Source organism: Fopius arisanus, unplaced genomic scaffold (genome assembly GCF_000806365.1).
Source record: "Fopius arisanus strain USDA-PBARC FA_bdor unplaced genomic scaffold, ASM80636v1 scaffold00003, whole genome shotgun sequence".
NCBI lineage: Eukaryota > Metazoa > Arthropoda > Insecta > Hymenoptera > Braconidae > Fopius > Fopius arisanus.
Genome location: NW_011887742.1, coordinates 236,372 through 254,518, shown reverse-complemented (window position 1 = coordinate 254,518; position 18,147 = coordinate 236,372). Strand labels below are relative to the sequence as shown.

Sequence of the window (18,147 nt, the reverse complement as noted above, 5' to 3'; positions counted from 1 at the left end):
GGATCATCCGCGTGTCTGGGGAACAGTGAAGACGTCAGGAGGTGTGAGTAAAAATATTTAACAATTAAAATAACTTTAGTCTATTCTACTGGTTATGGTCAATGTTGGAGAGGAAATTATCATTTCCCTCGTAACTGTCGCACGTCAATCAACGCAAACCGCGATTCCACCTGTTTCTTTTGTATGAGACTTTTTTATTCTAACGGCTAAATTATGTTCCACTTTTTTGTGCATTTCGGTCTGGGGAGGATGTGCAAGTCTCTCTTGATGGTGTACAAGGATTCCATTGCCCTAAAATTGAATTTTCAATTAATTGTACATTATTCATTATTTCCTGGTTTTTTATAAAAGAATAAATTTACTCCTATGCATTTTTTTACGCCAATTTTTTCGTGTTTTTTTTGCTCTCTTTTTTTTTAGAATATGAAATGGTTTTTTGCACTCTACAGCCCCATGAGTTTTCATTTTTTTTCACTCCTTTTCTCCGTCAATAGTTTTTTTTTTTACTCTCCACTCTTAATCATTAACCCGTAACTATTAATTCCCCATGGCAAGATTTTTCTCACCCTTCACATTTAACTCTTACTTGTGACCTTTTTAAATGGCGAACCCTTGAATGGAAACCCTGACTTATAGAACCAACCCCCGAGAATTGTGGAGCTGCTCCACCCACAAGAGCCACCCCGATTGACACTCTCCATCACATTACAAAAAATTGGAAAAAAAAACCTGGATATCTCCCACCAAAAGACAACACCCATAATCCCCATGCTTTTAACCCATGGAACACGCTTCGGCCATTAACCGGGCATTATAAATCGACGGAGAGTTTCACGGTTGTAGTGCAATCCCCATAGGCCACGAAAAGGCCACAGCCACACCTTTGGAGTCACCCCCGGCTGGTGGGTACACTTAGAGGATACTTAGAAAATTCTAACACCAAAACATCCCTCAGCAATCTCAAGTAAGTGGGCTCTGTTAAAAAGCCCTCGATGGCTACATAGCGGGGGGAGGATAAATAACAACGTGGTTTTCTCAGGATAGTAGGCGATAGTCCCCGTAATATACTGTTAGAATGGCTTATATCCGAACACACGCAGACATTATCCTATATCGTAGCAAGCGAGAGAAAATAGCAATGTTGTATAAAATCCTCCCTTACTGTACAGCTGGAGTTTTCCCGAGTTACGACGATCTCTGGATCGATAAAACATCATTACCCTGGGCACGCGGTTGGACATCGGAGCCAATGCCTCAAGCATGCGACACCCCACCGATCCATTAGTGGAGATAGCCCTATTATCCCAGGTGTATTGGCCTCAGGGGCGTTTTAAAACCCCTTCTATCGCAAAACACACGTATTATCTATTTTTCAAATCGTTCTTAATTATTTTTAACTGTCAATTCACACTTACCTTAATGCCTCGTTAGATCACCCGGTGTATGCTCAACCGACACCTCGTGATCGTGATTATTATCGCTGTTGGGGTTATTAATTTTCAGATGGAAATAGTTTCCCCGGGGAAAATTATCTCGGGATTACACCCGGTGGGGTCGACTATCGCGTGATACTTGATGGACGGGAAATTCATGATGCCGTTTATATTTCTCTTCGGTTTTTACCTGCACTATTTTCTCCCTTTCATCCCTCCTCTATCCCTTTTTAAATCTATGTGTGGACGGGATTCTCTGGCATTAATGATGCACCCCCGCAGGTGACTGACATCCCCCGAGGGGTCAATGGTTCATCTGGAATGAAAATTTAAGTCGCGAAAGTGATCGGGGAACAGATGAAATTTCGGGAAAAGTTTGGGAAAAGAAAAAGAGTTTAGAATCTTAATCCCCAAAAATCATTTTTTTTTCATTTGCAATAACAATAAAAATTTGCGGCATAGAAGTGCGAAAATCAAATATATTTTTTGGATAGAATCACCAATTTTTATATAAACAAATGTTCAATCGCGAAATTACTCAGCATTTCGAATTCCCGTAAACTTCTTCATCGCCGATCGCACGCAATAAATAAATGAGTAAATAAATGAATTTAGTGTAAATATGGCCATCAGATTCTCATTGCAATTTCTCATTGCAAAACCGTGTACTGACATAAAAAATATAAATATCGGAAAAACCCCAAACCGATGAAACCAATCGATTATACGTTAATAATTCCCCTGCCGTCCTTTATAAAAATGATTAATTCGAAAAAACGATTCCCTCTAGACTAATGAGAGCAGCGTAGTACCACGACGTTAATCTATGAGGCAATGAACTCTCGTGCTGTAACTAACAAAAAATGTAATTGAATTTTTTGTTGGTGAGTGTGAAAGGATAAAAAAATTGCATCGAATCAAAATGCATTAATAACGGGTGTATTAATGGGCAGCAGTGCCGGGGCAATATATCCGCACGAAGCCACCAATGGCCACAAGATAGCTCCCATGGCCCCCAACTTTTCTCTCCATATTACCATTAATACCCATGTATATTCCCGAGCTCCATGCATATAGACCGGTATTGCCCCGAGCCTCGTAAATGGACTAATTACTCACCGATTACGAAATAGTGTTTGGCTCGGTTTACGGATTTCTTATGGCCGTCATTAGTTGCCGATTCCTCGAGAACACGCATTATGTAATAACAATGTCTTATAGACGAGTGTGTAAGACTCACTGTGAATCCTGTAAATGGCGGATATAATTTTTATTAAGAATGAATTGTCATCACCTGCGGAACAAGTGGATATTTTTTGACGGAAGGTTTTCCTAACTTAGAGTAGGATACGATTGTCTTCTGTAAAAGATTTATTATTATCACTGGTAATGAGAATAAATAAAGAAGTTGAATGTGAAGTTTATTAATTGATAAAAGGGATTTCTCTCGAGACTTTGAAAAGATGAAGGAAAATATATGATAAAATAAAAAGCAAAAAGTGAGGGGGAAAGGGGGTGGTGGGGTGTCTCTGGAGTGCAGCAAGATGGGATGAATGAGACTATTACTGGAGGTAATAGGATCCTCAGTGTATCAGGATTGAAGGTGATTTTCCACATTGAAAGTTTGTCTCGGTGGAAAGGTTGTAGTGAATTGGATTGCATCATGACGATGGTACGTGACGTCCACCAGAGTAGCAACATTGAATTCATTGGATTATCGGAGGGTAGCACAAATATATGGAAAGAGTGTGGAGACAATAGAGTAGAGTGATGGGCAGTTGTGAGGACAGCTGTCCATAAGAAAAACCGAGTGAGACTGATAAGAGTGGGATCTAACAGACTGGTGCAGTGACATTTGATGAGTGTGGTTGGCCAGTAAGATGGGCAAATGGTAAGGACTGGTGTAGAGGGCAATAATTGGGTGTGAAAACGGTAAAACGTCAGTCCCGACGACATTTAAACCTTCCAGATAGCATATCGTGTCACAATATCGTGAGAGATTCTAACCCGATAGGATTTTAATTAAAATAATCTCTCAATGTCTAGCGTGCTGTGATGATTATTTGATTTATTTATGGTATGTTTGGTGTTTCAGGTGAGAAGCCGTACCAGTGCACGTGGGAGGGCTGCACGTGGAAATTCGCCCGCTCTGATGAGCTCACACGGCATTATCGAAAACACACGGGACAAAAACCATTCAAGTGCCATTTGTGCCAGAGATCATTCTCCAGGAGTGATCATCTGTCACTGCATATGAAGAGGCACTGACCGATGTACCATTATAATGGTATTCCTCTGTATACTCGACATTTCGTATACATCACGGGAGAGCTCATGCTGGACAAGTTGACGATTTACATTCGGGACCTGAGAATAACATTTTTTTTCTTTCTCTCAAGTTAATTGAGGATCTACGATGATAATAGGTGACAAATTTCAAAACCGATAAATTCAAGTTCAATAGGATTTTAGGGCTTGCCTAGGTTATTTGCGGTTAGAGGATTCCCTCGAGATCGTTCATTCGACTCGATTATATTCGTATTTTATTTATAAATCATATTTATATTTTCTTCTCTCGCGGTTTTCACGTAAGGCCAGCTCAACTAGTCTAGAGCAATTTTATCAATCTTAATGTTAGGGTGAAATGGAGCCAGTAAAACGTTTAATTTTAAGATTTATTCTCTATGATTTTTATTGTTTTTAAAGAGAAAAAAAAACATTAGTATTCTCCGTTATCCGGAGCTTGGGACTTAGCATGCTCAGTTAAATAAATAACACAAATCGTGATCGCGTACATTAATCGTCACTTTTTATCGGTATCGATCGGTATCAATTGATGAGTAATATCGACAACTTTGACAAGTTCAATTAATGAAAAAATGAGAATTTCGCGTTTGGTGGAAGGACAATCATACCCTACTGTTGAATTCACTAATGAATTTATAGAAATTCTGAAAGTATTAAGGAAATGCATCATTTCTTGTTGAAATAAAGTGTGTAATGAGCCGTTAATGGCGAGCGATAGTATTTTCTAGTAATAATTTAGGGACAATACCACACTTTTACCGAAATTTGCGTGAAAGGTGCCAAAGTAAAAGACGCGCAAACCCCTTCTCACACAGAGAAAAAACATCCATAGACCTTTTCTCGTAGAACTTTTTACTTTAATCGATATGAAAAAAAAACCTTGGCTGATACGAAAAATTACTATACTTATTTCTAGAAAATAAACTTAACACTAGAAACTTCCTCTCTAGATTCATCGAATAATTTCATCATCACAAAACATTTTCTCCGTAAAATTCAAATTCAGAGTATTTTCCTGAAACTAATGAATCTTTTTTCTCTGTGCACCATAAACAAATCTAACTCTCTCACGATAAAGAATCTCGCCGTTGTTTCCTTTTCTCATCACTGTTGAAGATTTCATCACAGAGCAATCAAAAGTTGAAAGAAAAAATCATTCAAATCAATTCAACACTGCCCTAGATCATTCACAAGAGAATGCTCTACAACTTTTACCTTTGAAAACGCCTAAACACGCTTTCAAAATGATTAATCGATGCCACAATTACTCCCGATGTTAAATGAAATCGAATTGCTCGTAATCACGCTCGAAAGAATACAAAAAAGTGAATGAGGATGCTTCAACTGCTTCTGCTCATTATTTTCGAGGCTAACCATTCGAAGTAAAGAAGAAACAAAATCTAGATGTACTCATGAATTCAAAAAAAAAAATCAGCGATAAAGAGAAACGCAAATCGAGGCGGTAACACTGGAAACTTTCTCTCGTCAAGCACGACAATACACAAGTAATATGTCTGAAGTATATAATAAGTTTTAATGGTGGTTATTCGAGACAAGACGCAAAGAGATGCCAGTACACAACCAGTGTTCCTCTTTCCCTTCAATGTTTTCCCCTCCAACCTGACAGATTCACGCGGAATTATCAAACGAATTAATCATTGTTAAAACGTTACATCTGGTTAGATAATGTAACTAGTGCCTTCTCTAATCGTCGTTACGTGAATCGTCAGTACGTGTTGAGGAAATATTTCCCAGGAAAAACAGCGAAATGAAAAAAAAAAAAAAACTGCTAGTGCCTTATCAATTATCAATTATGCCAGCACTTGATAAATAGGGAACAGTGCGTTGAAAGATCTAGGCATTTAATTATTCAATTCGGTGCTACATTTTATTTTATCGAATTGCCTTAGGTGGGACCACAAGTGTTTGAGGTGTGGAGGGTCGTGGTCTCCCACATCCGTCCAAATCTGTGAAAGATAACATTTTTACATTCCCCCGATGCATTCCAAAAAGCAGCGATTCACGCTCATCGCTTCGTTTAGCAAACACTTGGCCTCTGACCTCGTCCATCTGTTTATCTCCTTTATTCTCCTAAGGACGTGTGACATTTTACCACATGCGTATCCCCTAGGTCAACGCTTTCAACTAGACAAGTGAAAAAAAAAATGAAAAAAAAAGGATTTATCGTGATTAATGCTCGGCGGACGATGAGAAATTAGGTTCGCACAAAATCAAAGACAGGGGAGAGCATGAGGTAGTTTCTCATGGTAATGTCCCATTGAATTTTTCCGTAACCGTAGATGGGTGATTGAATGGGTGAGGAAGTGGCTGGAGGAACTGTTGAATGTGAACGGTTTTTCTTTGAAGGCCCCACCCAAGGAAATTAGCATTTCAAGTGCCTTAAGAGACGTTAACCGGCACTCAACTAATCGAGGTTACGCAGTCAATTAAATGAAAACGTAGATTAATAGAAATAAAAAAAAAGAAAAAGAAAAGAAGTTGGTTCAGAGGACAATTAAAGCTCATTAGCTCGTGAATTTGTTGTAGAATTCGTAACGAGTTTGCTCTGTTTAGCTTGTACCGAGGATATAATTCATTCTCACTCGGGTTATGATAGCAGCAGATGATGGAGTATTTTGTATGAATGTCTGGGGCCAGTGGAGGTATCTAATTTTTAGTCGGCTATATCCATTTTTTTCTTTATTCACGTAGAATCGATACAATCGATACAATTGATCTGTGCCTCGCGGTTAATGCGATATGTCGCGAGTCTACGCGGAAAACGCGGCCAGTAACACATATTAAATGACAGAACAGAACAGACCGACAGGTATTAAACAGGTAGGCACGCACACGCCCTTCCCTTTTTCCTGAAGCCTGACGACTAAAAAGGAATGGACGATTAAGTTTTATCAGCCGGTTTATGCCTATTGAGAAAACACTGAAATTGAGGGAATGACGAGGGAAATGCTGAATGAAAACAAAAATGGCCTTTAGTCTGTTTTCTTTTTCTTTTTGTTTTTTTTTTTTTACAAGTGAACATTAGGGAATAAGTAACTCGAGTTATTAGGAATGACGAAAAGAAAAATCTATAGCCCGTGTAAATAGTCTGTATATGTTGGATAAGGAGGAATATAGTTTCTTAAGGTAATAGGAAAAATAAGATAAATCGCACTAAAACGGAATATCGTTTGAGCCTACGAATAAATTACGTAATCCGTAAGTTTCACTCTGATAACCAATGGGGGCCAGTAATTATCTCTTGGATCTCGCACGGATTTATACATACGCTCTGTGCGGTGCTGTGGTACAGTTTGAGGCGAAAGGGAAATGCTCATTAGGATTCAATGTACTTTTTCTTCTTATGTACGGTTTTATTTCTTTTTATGGATTTTTCGGACTGATGGACGAATCTTTGTGCCTAGCTCATGGTAAGATTATTGGATTATTGGATATGGGTGGAAGTGTGCGCTCGATCAATTGTGATAATGAAAATTAACGCGAAATCTACTTGACGGCTTCGGTCGATTTATTATTTACATTATTTATAATCGTTTTTATCGACAATAAAGAGGTACTCTTGAGTAATTGTTATGGGATTGGGAGTTGAACAGTTCAATTTGTCTCGGACTAATGATGCAAATTCCGCACCGCTGCAAACTATTAGGTTTTAAGGGTTATTATTGTAGGGCATAGGCATCATAGGTGTAGAACAATAATAATATATTGAAAGTGGATAGGTTTCACGTAGATGGTCACTGTATAAATGAAGGCATTATACATCTTTTAAGGGTTTTTACACGGCGAAACTATTGGTAGCTTTGTTTACTTCCTTCGAGAATTTTTGACTACACGGGGAAAAGGTTTGTTGATATCACAGAAGACGTGTGTCGAGGAGAGGGGAGGAGCTTCTAGGCTCCAAAACTGGGGCTCTGCATTGTTGGAAAATTGCACTTGGAATTCCACGTAAAATGAAATTTTTACAAAATTTTTTCACCCCATTCTGGTAATTTGGAATTCTCTTCGAAAAATGGTGAAAATTTCAAATATTTAAGCAATAATTTTTTATTTTCTTGCATTATCGAAATTATTGTAATTTAATTTGAATTCATATAATTGGAAATCCAGATGACATTATTACTGAATTTTAAAAATTTTTTAACAGTGTGCCTATAAATGTAGTTTGGAGATTTTATATTAAAGGAACTTCTTTAGTTATTGAAAAACATTCTCTTCATCAAGAGATCAAGAAACTTTTTCTCTCTACATTCAATGAGAGAAAAAAAAACGCGTCAATGTTACGTAACTAATTTCTTCAGCATTATTAATTTGTTACAAATGAGTTCGAATGATCCAAAACTCGAGATTTGTCAACTAGGTGCAGCCAATTGAGTTAAGAAGTTTTCCTAGTTCTTATTTTCCTCTTCTGACCAACAAAAAAATCTCATTCACGATGAATTGATATATTCAGCGATAAAATTCCTTTTGTGATATCAAGTAGTTTTTTAAATCTCAGTGTAGGTTCGTGGTTCTGATCATCAGTTGTTGAAATTCAATAGATAATTTGAAAGAGAAAATTGATAACGAAGGAAGAATAATTTTACTGTACATTTTGCGGTTGTATCACATTATCACTCGTTACTGTATATCGATGTCTTATTTGTTCTTTCGTTTCGTATTGGAGATAATTTATTTATTGAAATGTGTTCCCCGTGACGAGGGAATCAGACGGACACAATAAATTATATATTGCACCCGAAATTATATATTTATATACATTATAATGTAGTTGGAGGAAAATTGGGAGTGTCCGAGGAAGATAACGCACAAATTTGTACCATAGACGGGTGAGAGTCGTGGGGATGTTTTATTATATTATTTGGTTATTTCTGTGTGCATGAATTTGTGCATTGCAAAAATTATTTAATTCTTTACAGGATCGACTTCGATGTAAGCTTATTGTAATGAGCAAATTGTTACAATGGTGATTGTTCAACAATTTTCGTTCTAGACTACTACTGTTTATTATCCCCCGCTATCATCAATCATTATTTGAATTATTTTATTATATTCTACATTATTATTTCTATCATTATTATTACTGTATTTGGCAGGGTCATGAAAGAAATTAAAGTTTTGAAAAACTATATCATATGGAGACTTTTAATTCATTCTACCTTTTCATTCCTACCTATAGTCAGAGGATAAAACGAATCGGATCAAGAAGAAAGATCTTGCCAGCCGTGTTGACTCTTCGACAGGGTAGGCAAAAGATGGAGACCAGGAAAAAATAGCCCACGCATCTTTCTTACACTAGTACTAGTATTAAACAATAAATCTGCAGATGAATCCACGAATAAAAAATAATGATAACTAATAAAAGTAATTGAGAATCAAGTGTGCACCAAGCTGAAATTTTCAAATTTCTAATTCAGTTTTAAATTCTGTATTTACGACTCCATCCGTCGCTAATGAACTCCTAATGGGCCAGTTGACAATAACAAATCAGTGAACAACCAATAAAATATAGTTAAAGGTGGAATAATAAAATACCCACGATAAAATAAAGCCGGTAAAACCGCAAGGCAGAACTAGTTGACATTAATAATGACATGAAAAGCATCATTACCGATAAATCGTTAACACCGCTTACCCCTCGGAGTATTTAAAAACAATTTAATCGGTGTCGGTAATCGTAATACACAGCAGCATAACTCGGTAATGGATAACAAATTGATCAAGTGGAATCCACAGGGCGGGGTAAAAGGCGTGTGTACACACCACTGAGAGGACGTGAAAACCGATTAAATATCATAAAAGGGAATTACGAGGTTATCTCGAGGGGACCGGTATACCGGATTGCTAACCCATTGGAAACGCGTGCCGATTGAAACCGATCAGACACAAGACTATTAACAAACTTGAAATACACTGAGAGAAAACTAATCAAAAACCTACGATAGTACTTCAACGATCTGTCTAGTCGATCCTGGAAATAGTGAAAATGATACGGGAGGCCAGATCGAATGGACTTATTAGTCAGTCCAGCATTGAGTACACTTGGTACTCATATTACTCCAATGGCAGTGGCACTCGCGATAAGAATTTCCGATAAGAATGTGTTGTGTGCCCGACAAATGTGAAGAAAAAAAAAATGAACACACCAGTTACGTACGCTACATATTTCCAATTGCATTCCCCTTGACTTATGACGCCTACCAGTACCCACGACAAAGAACCTCGGGGCAATTTGTGCGCTCACATGTATTTACCTTTCTCGGAAAATTATTTTTTGTTTAACGGAGAGAATGTTTCGACGGATCGATTCTTATGAAGACTAGAATTCTTTCGACAAGTGTGAAGAACTATTCACCGATAAGTATTTCTTCAAATTCAACCCTTCAATTACAATTATTTTCTCGTTTTTATTTTAAAAATGCCATTAGAATAACGAGAGACAATAGTTTTATGTGAAAACATAAATGCGTTGTTTCTTCGACATTCTTGAGGACTCATAGTTTATTGAATGATTTATGAATAGACGTGGGCAATATCTTGCCCACAATGTGGTTAACATTAAATTATGACTTTTTAAATTACCCTCAAGTAGAGAAAATTACTTTAATATATTGGTAATTAAGACAATTTTTTAGAAAAATTCAATGTTCAATTTTTCATGGGAAACCCATGACAGAAAAGAGGCATTATCTAATTAGTGGATAACAATTTTTGAAAATTATCCAATAATAAATGAAACTGATTTTTTGAAATTTGGATGAGGCGTTGAAAAATCCGGAAAATTCGCAGAAAAATCTGGTTCACGGTACCATGGGGATTATTTTCCCAATTTTTCCCCACCCGAGTTATAAACCCGCACAACAAAAAAATAACATTTGCATCAGTTTATAAAAGCGTAAAAGAAAGACGAGTGACAATTCGGTAGACAAACGTGACAATAATGACTGATATTTTCCCTGATACTAGCCGAAATTTAGCCCCTGAAGATGAAATTTCTAATATTTCTCCCGCCAACTCATAAACCCACTGAACAAACAAATAATGTTTACATTAGTTTAAAAAGCCTTTGGCAGTGAGGAATCGTAAAAAAAGGTAATTGAGAATTTCCCAGAGAAATGGCTTTAGTAGACTGTAAAGGCTGGTATATACCTGTAGAGAGAAGGGAGAGACTAGAGTAATCACGATTCCAATAGAGCCAGAACGCCAGAGGGCTGACACGAGCCAGCCCATGAGGAAAAGACTCGGAACAAGGCGCTTTTACGGTGTCATCAAGTTTGTAATCTCCCATCCTATCGTCCCTGTGCAATAAACGCTCGAAAAGAAGTTTCTACCCATGCTGGGTAAGGATAAAAATTAAAAGCAAAGAGGGGGGGGATTAAAAGGAAGGAACAAGGTGCACTTGAACTGTGAGGAGTGAGGGCGTACACGTTTTTGCCTCACTTGGCTTCAGCCTCTTTTACTGTTGCCTCTGGTGCAGGTCATATGAGAGTTGCCCATGGAATATCGGTACGTTCGATCTTTACGATACGGGTTGATCCCCCGAACCTTTCTTCACCCCCTTTTGCCACTCCTACCTTGAATCTACCTTGTTGCATTAACATCAACCGCGTTATCTTATGTAAATTAACGCACCACGACAAAAACGCATTCGCCGAGTGTAAAAATTATTTTAATGGATCAAGGGGAATCCCGACAGATTATCCCTTCTCTCTCCTTCATCCCTCTTCAAAATCATATTTACGGTTAATTACATTTTTTTTTTTTGTTGTAAAATTGTTGCGCTAATGCCGCGGAATTCCCGTTTTATGGCCTTTCAACTGTGGAATTTGTCTGTAAAATTGTGTCACCAGCCGGATAAATTCTGGTACTTTTGATTTTAATGGCCAAATGATTGGGCCAATTAATCTGATTAGAGGAATGGAAATAGAAGTGCGCAGGAACGATGAGAATGCTGATGATACGGAGGTGATAGTCCTTCTGGATTAGTTTTAACGGGACGAATTTTTGCAATAACAATTTCTTTGATGAATTTTTAACTCGTTCGGTAAGAAATTCTTGTTGGAGAGAAATTTATTTTTTAATATTACAAAATTTTTCAGTCGATTTACTTTATTAAAGGAAAAAAAATTAAATGAAAAAAAAGAGAGCACAATTCTACAGAAAATGCCACAATAAAATAAGTTGGATGGAAAAATGGAATTATTTTAATGATTTTTATGGATTATTTCACTGGAATCGATCAAAACGTAATGAAATATTCAGTAGAAATTCTTTAGGATTCTGTAGGTTTTTCTGCGTAATTTTTTTAGGTGCGTGCACGTTGGAGGCGAATTGAGATTTCCAACGACTACCATCTAAGAAAGTATGAGCAAGAAAGGTCAGCAATAAATCCCCTAATACGTCACGCACTTAGTTTTCATACTGATTTAATGCCCGGCCATTGGACTTTCCCCATTCTCGTATTTACAACCTGAATTTGGTCGACGTCAGTGGAAATATCATCATTTCCCGACAATTTCCCATTCGTCCAGCAGAGTTCCATATCAACTCCTACCCATGAGATGTTGCACACGTGCCTGTCCATATTTATGGGAAATTAAAAGAAAATGGAGAAATTCTGGTATAGTTTGTACCAGTGTTTACCTCAATTTAATTAATTTACAATGAAATTCTAAATTAAAAACGAAATAGACGGGTAATTATCGTTATGACCTCCAGATAATTACGAGAGAATTTAAACCTGACATTATGTCAATTAAAAAATGTTATTTTATCAAATTTTCATTTTTTTTTTCAAGCCCTCACCCGTAGAGAAATTCTTTAGAAGGATTTTAGAGCTGTTTAAGTATAATTCGTTGTTTAACTACATAAAATTTTATTTCAACTATGTGAAAGTTTCATATCAATACGAGAAATATGCACGCAGAAAAAAAGTTTGAAAAAATAGCCTAGCGACTCATGCAATCAGAAGGCAAAATTCCTATTTTGATCATTTGTGCGGAAATGGAAGAATAATTATGCGGCCAAAGATAACTATTTCCTTATAATCTCATATATTTAAGCGAGTTGAAATGTAATTTCCACCGAATGAGTAATATTTTAGAGCGAAGTGCAAATACAGCGAATATGATATTCTAGCAATTATCGATTTATCTTGAAAACTGTTTTAGTTTACCACCGAAACATTAAATCCCTTTTTTGAAATCTGTACATACTTCAGAGACTGTCAGCTCTAACTTTGAATTAATGGAAACCATTAATTAACATTAAGATTTGACCGGCAATATAAATAACTCTATACAAGAGATCCATAACTTTTAAATAATTTTAAAAATACGAATGTTCTTATGAATTATTTTTAACAACGACTGAGTGACGTGAACAAATCTACGGAAATCTTCATTAACGAATCAATTAATTCTGAACAATTAAAGAAAAATGTATATATACATTGGTAATATGGTATTTTAAACCCGATATTGAATTTTCCTCATGAGCATGAAAATTCGAGTTTTCATTGATAAATCAATTATCATCATTATCACGAAGACTCCAATTTTTTTCAATTTTCGAGATAAAGAAAATTCAGTGGCCATTTCGAATTGAAATTGAATGAAAATTTGTATAATTGAGAATGGAGCGGAATTTGTGACTGAAGCTTGAAGAAATTTTGAGCAGCATGTGGTTTCCACCATTCAGCCTAAAGTGCGGAATTTATATGATCAATTTGACGTGTGCAAACATCCAGAGAAGGGCGTTGAGAGGGAAATAGAGGGCTCGGAGGAGAGGGTAAAGCAATTAACGTTGACGTGCTCGTGAGTTTTATGGCGCCCAAGGTTGTGCTACAAATTAAATTGCACAATGCCCCGACGCAAGAATGAGTTCACTGGCACGAGAGCATTACTGTATTTGTTGTGTATATTCTTTTACCTCTACCTCTAGCTGGGCTCTAGAAAGGCATCGGATAGGCCAGTGTGAATTTAATTTGTTGGATTATCACCGGGCGTGGCAATACCTTTTTTACTCATTATCTCTCCATTACCAAATCTGACTATATAATTTATAAATTCAGGATATCCTCGATGGTCCACTCGACTTTCACTGAGGCAACTGATAAAATGAATATTTATCTCACTGCATCGAACATGGCGGAGAAAACATTTCAACAATTCTAGTGCCACACTGTGGGAAAATTATACTTGAAATTGTAAATAAATTAAAATAGTAAATTTCAAAAAATAGACATTCTTTCGTAATTCTTCATTGATGAATCATTTTTTGAATCATTTCCTGAATGTTCTCGTAATTTGTAGTTTTGTAGGTCGATATGATATCAGAAAACCGTAAAAATGTCGAAAATTCAAGCTTTAATTAAAAATTCAATTATTATTTAAAAAAAAAATCGAATTTCCTGGTATTTTCAAGATTCTCAACTGCGCAATGAAAATTACTATCTTGAGAATAATTGTTGACAGTAATTTATTTGACAATAACTTGAAGAAACTTTTGTTTTTTGTACTGTTCAATAAAATCACTGAACATCACACTAAAGTTTTTCTGTAGATGAAGCCTGAGAGTAGAATATTGCCAAATAATTTTCAGCGGGCATGGGAAAGAAATGATTGAAATGGAGAAATGAAATGAAGGTGCCACTATTTGAGGAGTCTGTGCATACGATTTTTAACGAGTGAAAAAATACGCACGACTGCCGGGCACGATCTCTCCTCGTATACCAGTGTTTTACGATCATTTTCAGTGTCTGTTGCTCGTACTTACATATGCTCGAGCAAAACCCATATAGCCACAGATGATCAGCCGCGGGGTGATAGGGAAAAGTCATGCTAAACGCATGTGCCCAGTGAAAAATGCCACGTAGCTCTTTAAAAGGTGCGTTTTTAAGCCACTGTAAATCACAAACTGCTTCCAGGTTGCGCTTACACCGTCCAATCACTTTTTCCTGGATAGATTACGAACAAAAACGTGGGAATATGAATTTTTTATCGTAATTATTGGTGAATATATCGAGTGGACTGCACACGATGTTTAAAAAAAATAGTGTCTTTGATGGGTTACAATAAATATAAAATTTATTTATGAAGACTTAAACTGGAGAAAGACCTCACACGCCTACTATTTCCTAACGATTCTCGCACCGGTTATTGATGGCCCACCACATATAAAACGTAATCATGGTAATTATTTATCTATTTGATGATTTTGCGTACGGTGAAAGCATAAACATTTTTAACTGTGATTAGAGAGGAGTAAGTGTGAGATGTTTAAAGCTCACCGTGCGAAAATCCATACCCTCTTTTCATACCACTTCCAGCAGATGCCCAACGCACATGCTCTTGCTCTTGGTCTATCTCCGGGTAATATTGTAACGCAAACTTCTGCCTCATCTCCGACAGCCGCCTATAATATCCCGCTTTATGGACTACCGGGTACTCGGAATTTGTTGGTAATCAGTTCTTTGGAGGAGGTGATAAACCAACGGTCAATTAGTCTCGTTCGGGGATTTATCATTCCATGTGGGAACAGCAATCGTTTTGCAATCCTCTTTCCATCAAACCCTAAACATTTTTGCATTAAATATCTTCTGCATTTTGTTATTAATATAATATTTAAAATTTCACTTCGAGAAATTTTGTTCCAGCGAAATTCGAGGATCACATTTTAAAAATTCAGTTTTTATGTATATTTTTTTTTAACATTCAACATTGTTAATATTCCTTATATATTTCTGGAAGAAAAATTATTATATAACATACATATATTTATTAACGATTTTTCATTTCATAATGGAAGCACATAACTCATGCATTGACTGCAGTTAATGAGATTCATTTGAAAAAATTTCAATGAAAAAATGAGATAGACATAAATTTAATTAAATTTTAATTTTACAACGTTTGTGCAATTAAATTTTATTATGGAATGAGTATAATAAATATTTTTTCCAGTCTTCAGGGTATATTTCTTCAAACACTCAACGACTGTTTAATCTCTTCACCGAACAATCGAAATTATACTTTAGGTTTTGTAAAGAATTAAGTTAACAATTTAAAATATTCAATGAAACCGAGGATTATCGTGATAATGTTAAAATGAGAGCAACAAAAAAATAGCCCAATGGAAAAAACAATGTATATTAAGCGTAAGTGGAATTTCCCAATGTTATTTATTCAGATTAATGGTTTATCATTCCATTTGATAGAGTCAATTGAATCTTGTGCACTTGCACTCACGAACCGGCCACCCATCTTCATTTTAACAAGATATTTCCGTATGTTATATATGAGTATATGGTGTGGTGAAGTACACTGTGACGACATAGCGAGGGGAGTAGAGAGAGAAGGTACAGAGAGAGATACTCAGGCCCGGTTGTCGATGTCAGTACTAAATGAACCATCAGGGTCGCCATAAATTCTCGGTGGACTATCAGATGCACACGCCCGCGGACCTGCGAGCTTGTCCCGGATATAACGAGGGACCACCGCCCAGGGTAAATGGATCCGCCAGTATGAAATTGTCGTGGCCCAATCTCCTACTGACTATCATCACATTCCTCAGGTGTCGAATGATCTCACGTTGGAAATGGATTCTGGATTCTGGATTCTGGATTCTGGATTCTGGATTCTGGATTCTGGCATTATGGCATTATGGCATTATGACATTATGGCATTATGGCATTATGAAATTATGCCATTATGGCATTATGGCGTTATGGCATTTCCATGGGAAATCCATTCCAATCCTGGGATATCGTTAATTGCATTTCTGCATGTGCATGACATCTTCGTGACATCTTCTTGACATCTTCATGGCATCTTCATCACATCTTCATTACATTTCCATGACATTCGACTAGGCATCATCAGTAGTAATCATTAAGCATCGGGACATCATCACATTTATCAGCTGTTGAATGACCTCTCGTTGAAAGTCCACTGGATTCTGGCGTTATGACGTCTCGATGAGGGAACGAGCACAGCTCTGGGATATCGTTAATTACATGAACGAGTTGGGATCGATGCTCGGGCTCCTGTTGAACCCCAGTGAGGGCCGTAGAACCCTCACTTGGGTGAGTGAGTCCGCACTGGTGGAGATGGCATCGTGCACACTAACGAGTAACAAGTGGCGTGACGTTTCAGTTAGGCTCGATTCCTTGGCGAGAACTACCCAGTAGCCACCAACTGCGCCAACCCATCGGCTTCGTATCGGTATGCCACGATGTGCCAGCATCGGCTTCAACCTACTCAACCAACCAGGCTAATTAACTCACCGCTGATTCATTATCGACACCTCAGGGCTCCACTTGTGTCTTCATTTTCTATCCACGTCTCGCAAGGCCGATGTCAAACTTTACCGTTTTTTTTATTTACGTTGTTATTGCTCATTCATTTTTTTACCACAACTATTTTAAACAATCATTTCGAATTATTTTACACTAACAGGATGAAATTCAAATCTATGATTACTCGTTTTTCTGATTGACTGGAATTGTTAAGGAACAATCTTCAAGACGGATTTAGAATTTTATCGATAATTCGGTGAAGTCTCAACGTTTTAATTCAATAATAAGGCGTTAATATTTCAAAGAGAATGATAATAAATTTTCAGGGAATAATGAAAATTTGGAGTCATCAAATTTCCATGATGAAATTTTTGGATATTATAGTAGAATTTGAATAGAATAAAAAAATTTCAAAGTGCATCGGAAATTCCCGGTAAAATGTGCGTACCCGTCGCATAAATCGATAATTAACAACATTTTCAAACTCTCCTTTATCACTTGACTAATAAATTTACACAAAGAAACTACCCGAACTACTGATACCCTTTATCGATATGGAGTGATTATTTGTCGAGGAAAACTTTGCATAACTGCATTTGTTAGGCATTAAGTTAGTTACGCTTAAATGCAAATTGATCGGTTAATCGATCTGTTTTAGACCCTGGGAGCTTCTGGAGTATAATCCGAGTCTCCGGTCGTTGCTCGTCTATTTTTTTCAATGACCCCGTGCATATCTAAAATGACCATTAATTTGCGATCTTTTTACCACGAAAAGTCTACAAATTAATAGTTCTCGCAGTGATTGAAATTATCGAAAATTTCCCGGCAAGGTGATTATGAAAATTATGGTTGCAGATTTTTTTGGAAATTAGCCTCGGTTAAAATATTATTATGTAATATAAAATAATATTATATGATAATATTATATAATATGTAAAATATTATGTATCCCAGATCATAAAATAAATAATAAAACTTAAAAGGAAAGAAAACGATTTGAAGTATTTCGTTGATTTTCATCAGGATGTGCAATTTTTGCATGATCTCCGAAAATTTTCTTGAGATGGAAAATATTTCGGGGAATTAAGCTGA

General features: G+C 36.6%; 1 protein-coding gene across 2 annotated transcripts in view; it reads left to right on the top strand.

Moving 5' to 3' along the window:
* Positions 1 to 8,808, top strand: part of LOC105268351 (Krueppel-like factor 3) — a 148,153-nt gene extending 139,345 nt beyond the window's left edge. For both annotated transcript variants that reach the window (XM_011307865.1, XM_011307856.1), the window contains exon 7: positions 3,529 to 8,808. In XM_011307865.1, the coding sequence (XP_011306167.1) occupies positions 3,529 to 3,701 (173 nt within the window). In that variant the 3' untranslated portion in view covers positions 3,702 to 8,808. The remainder of the gene's footprint in view (positions 1 to 3,528) is intronic.
* The last annotated feature ends 9,339 nt before the right edge of the window (positions 8,809 to 18,147 follow it).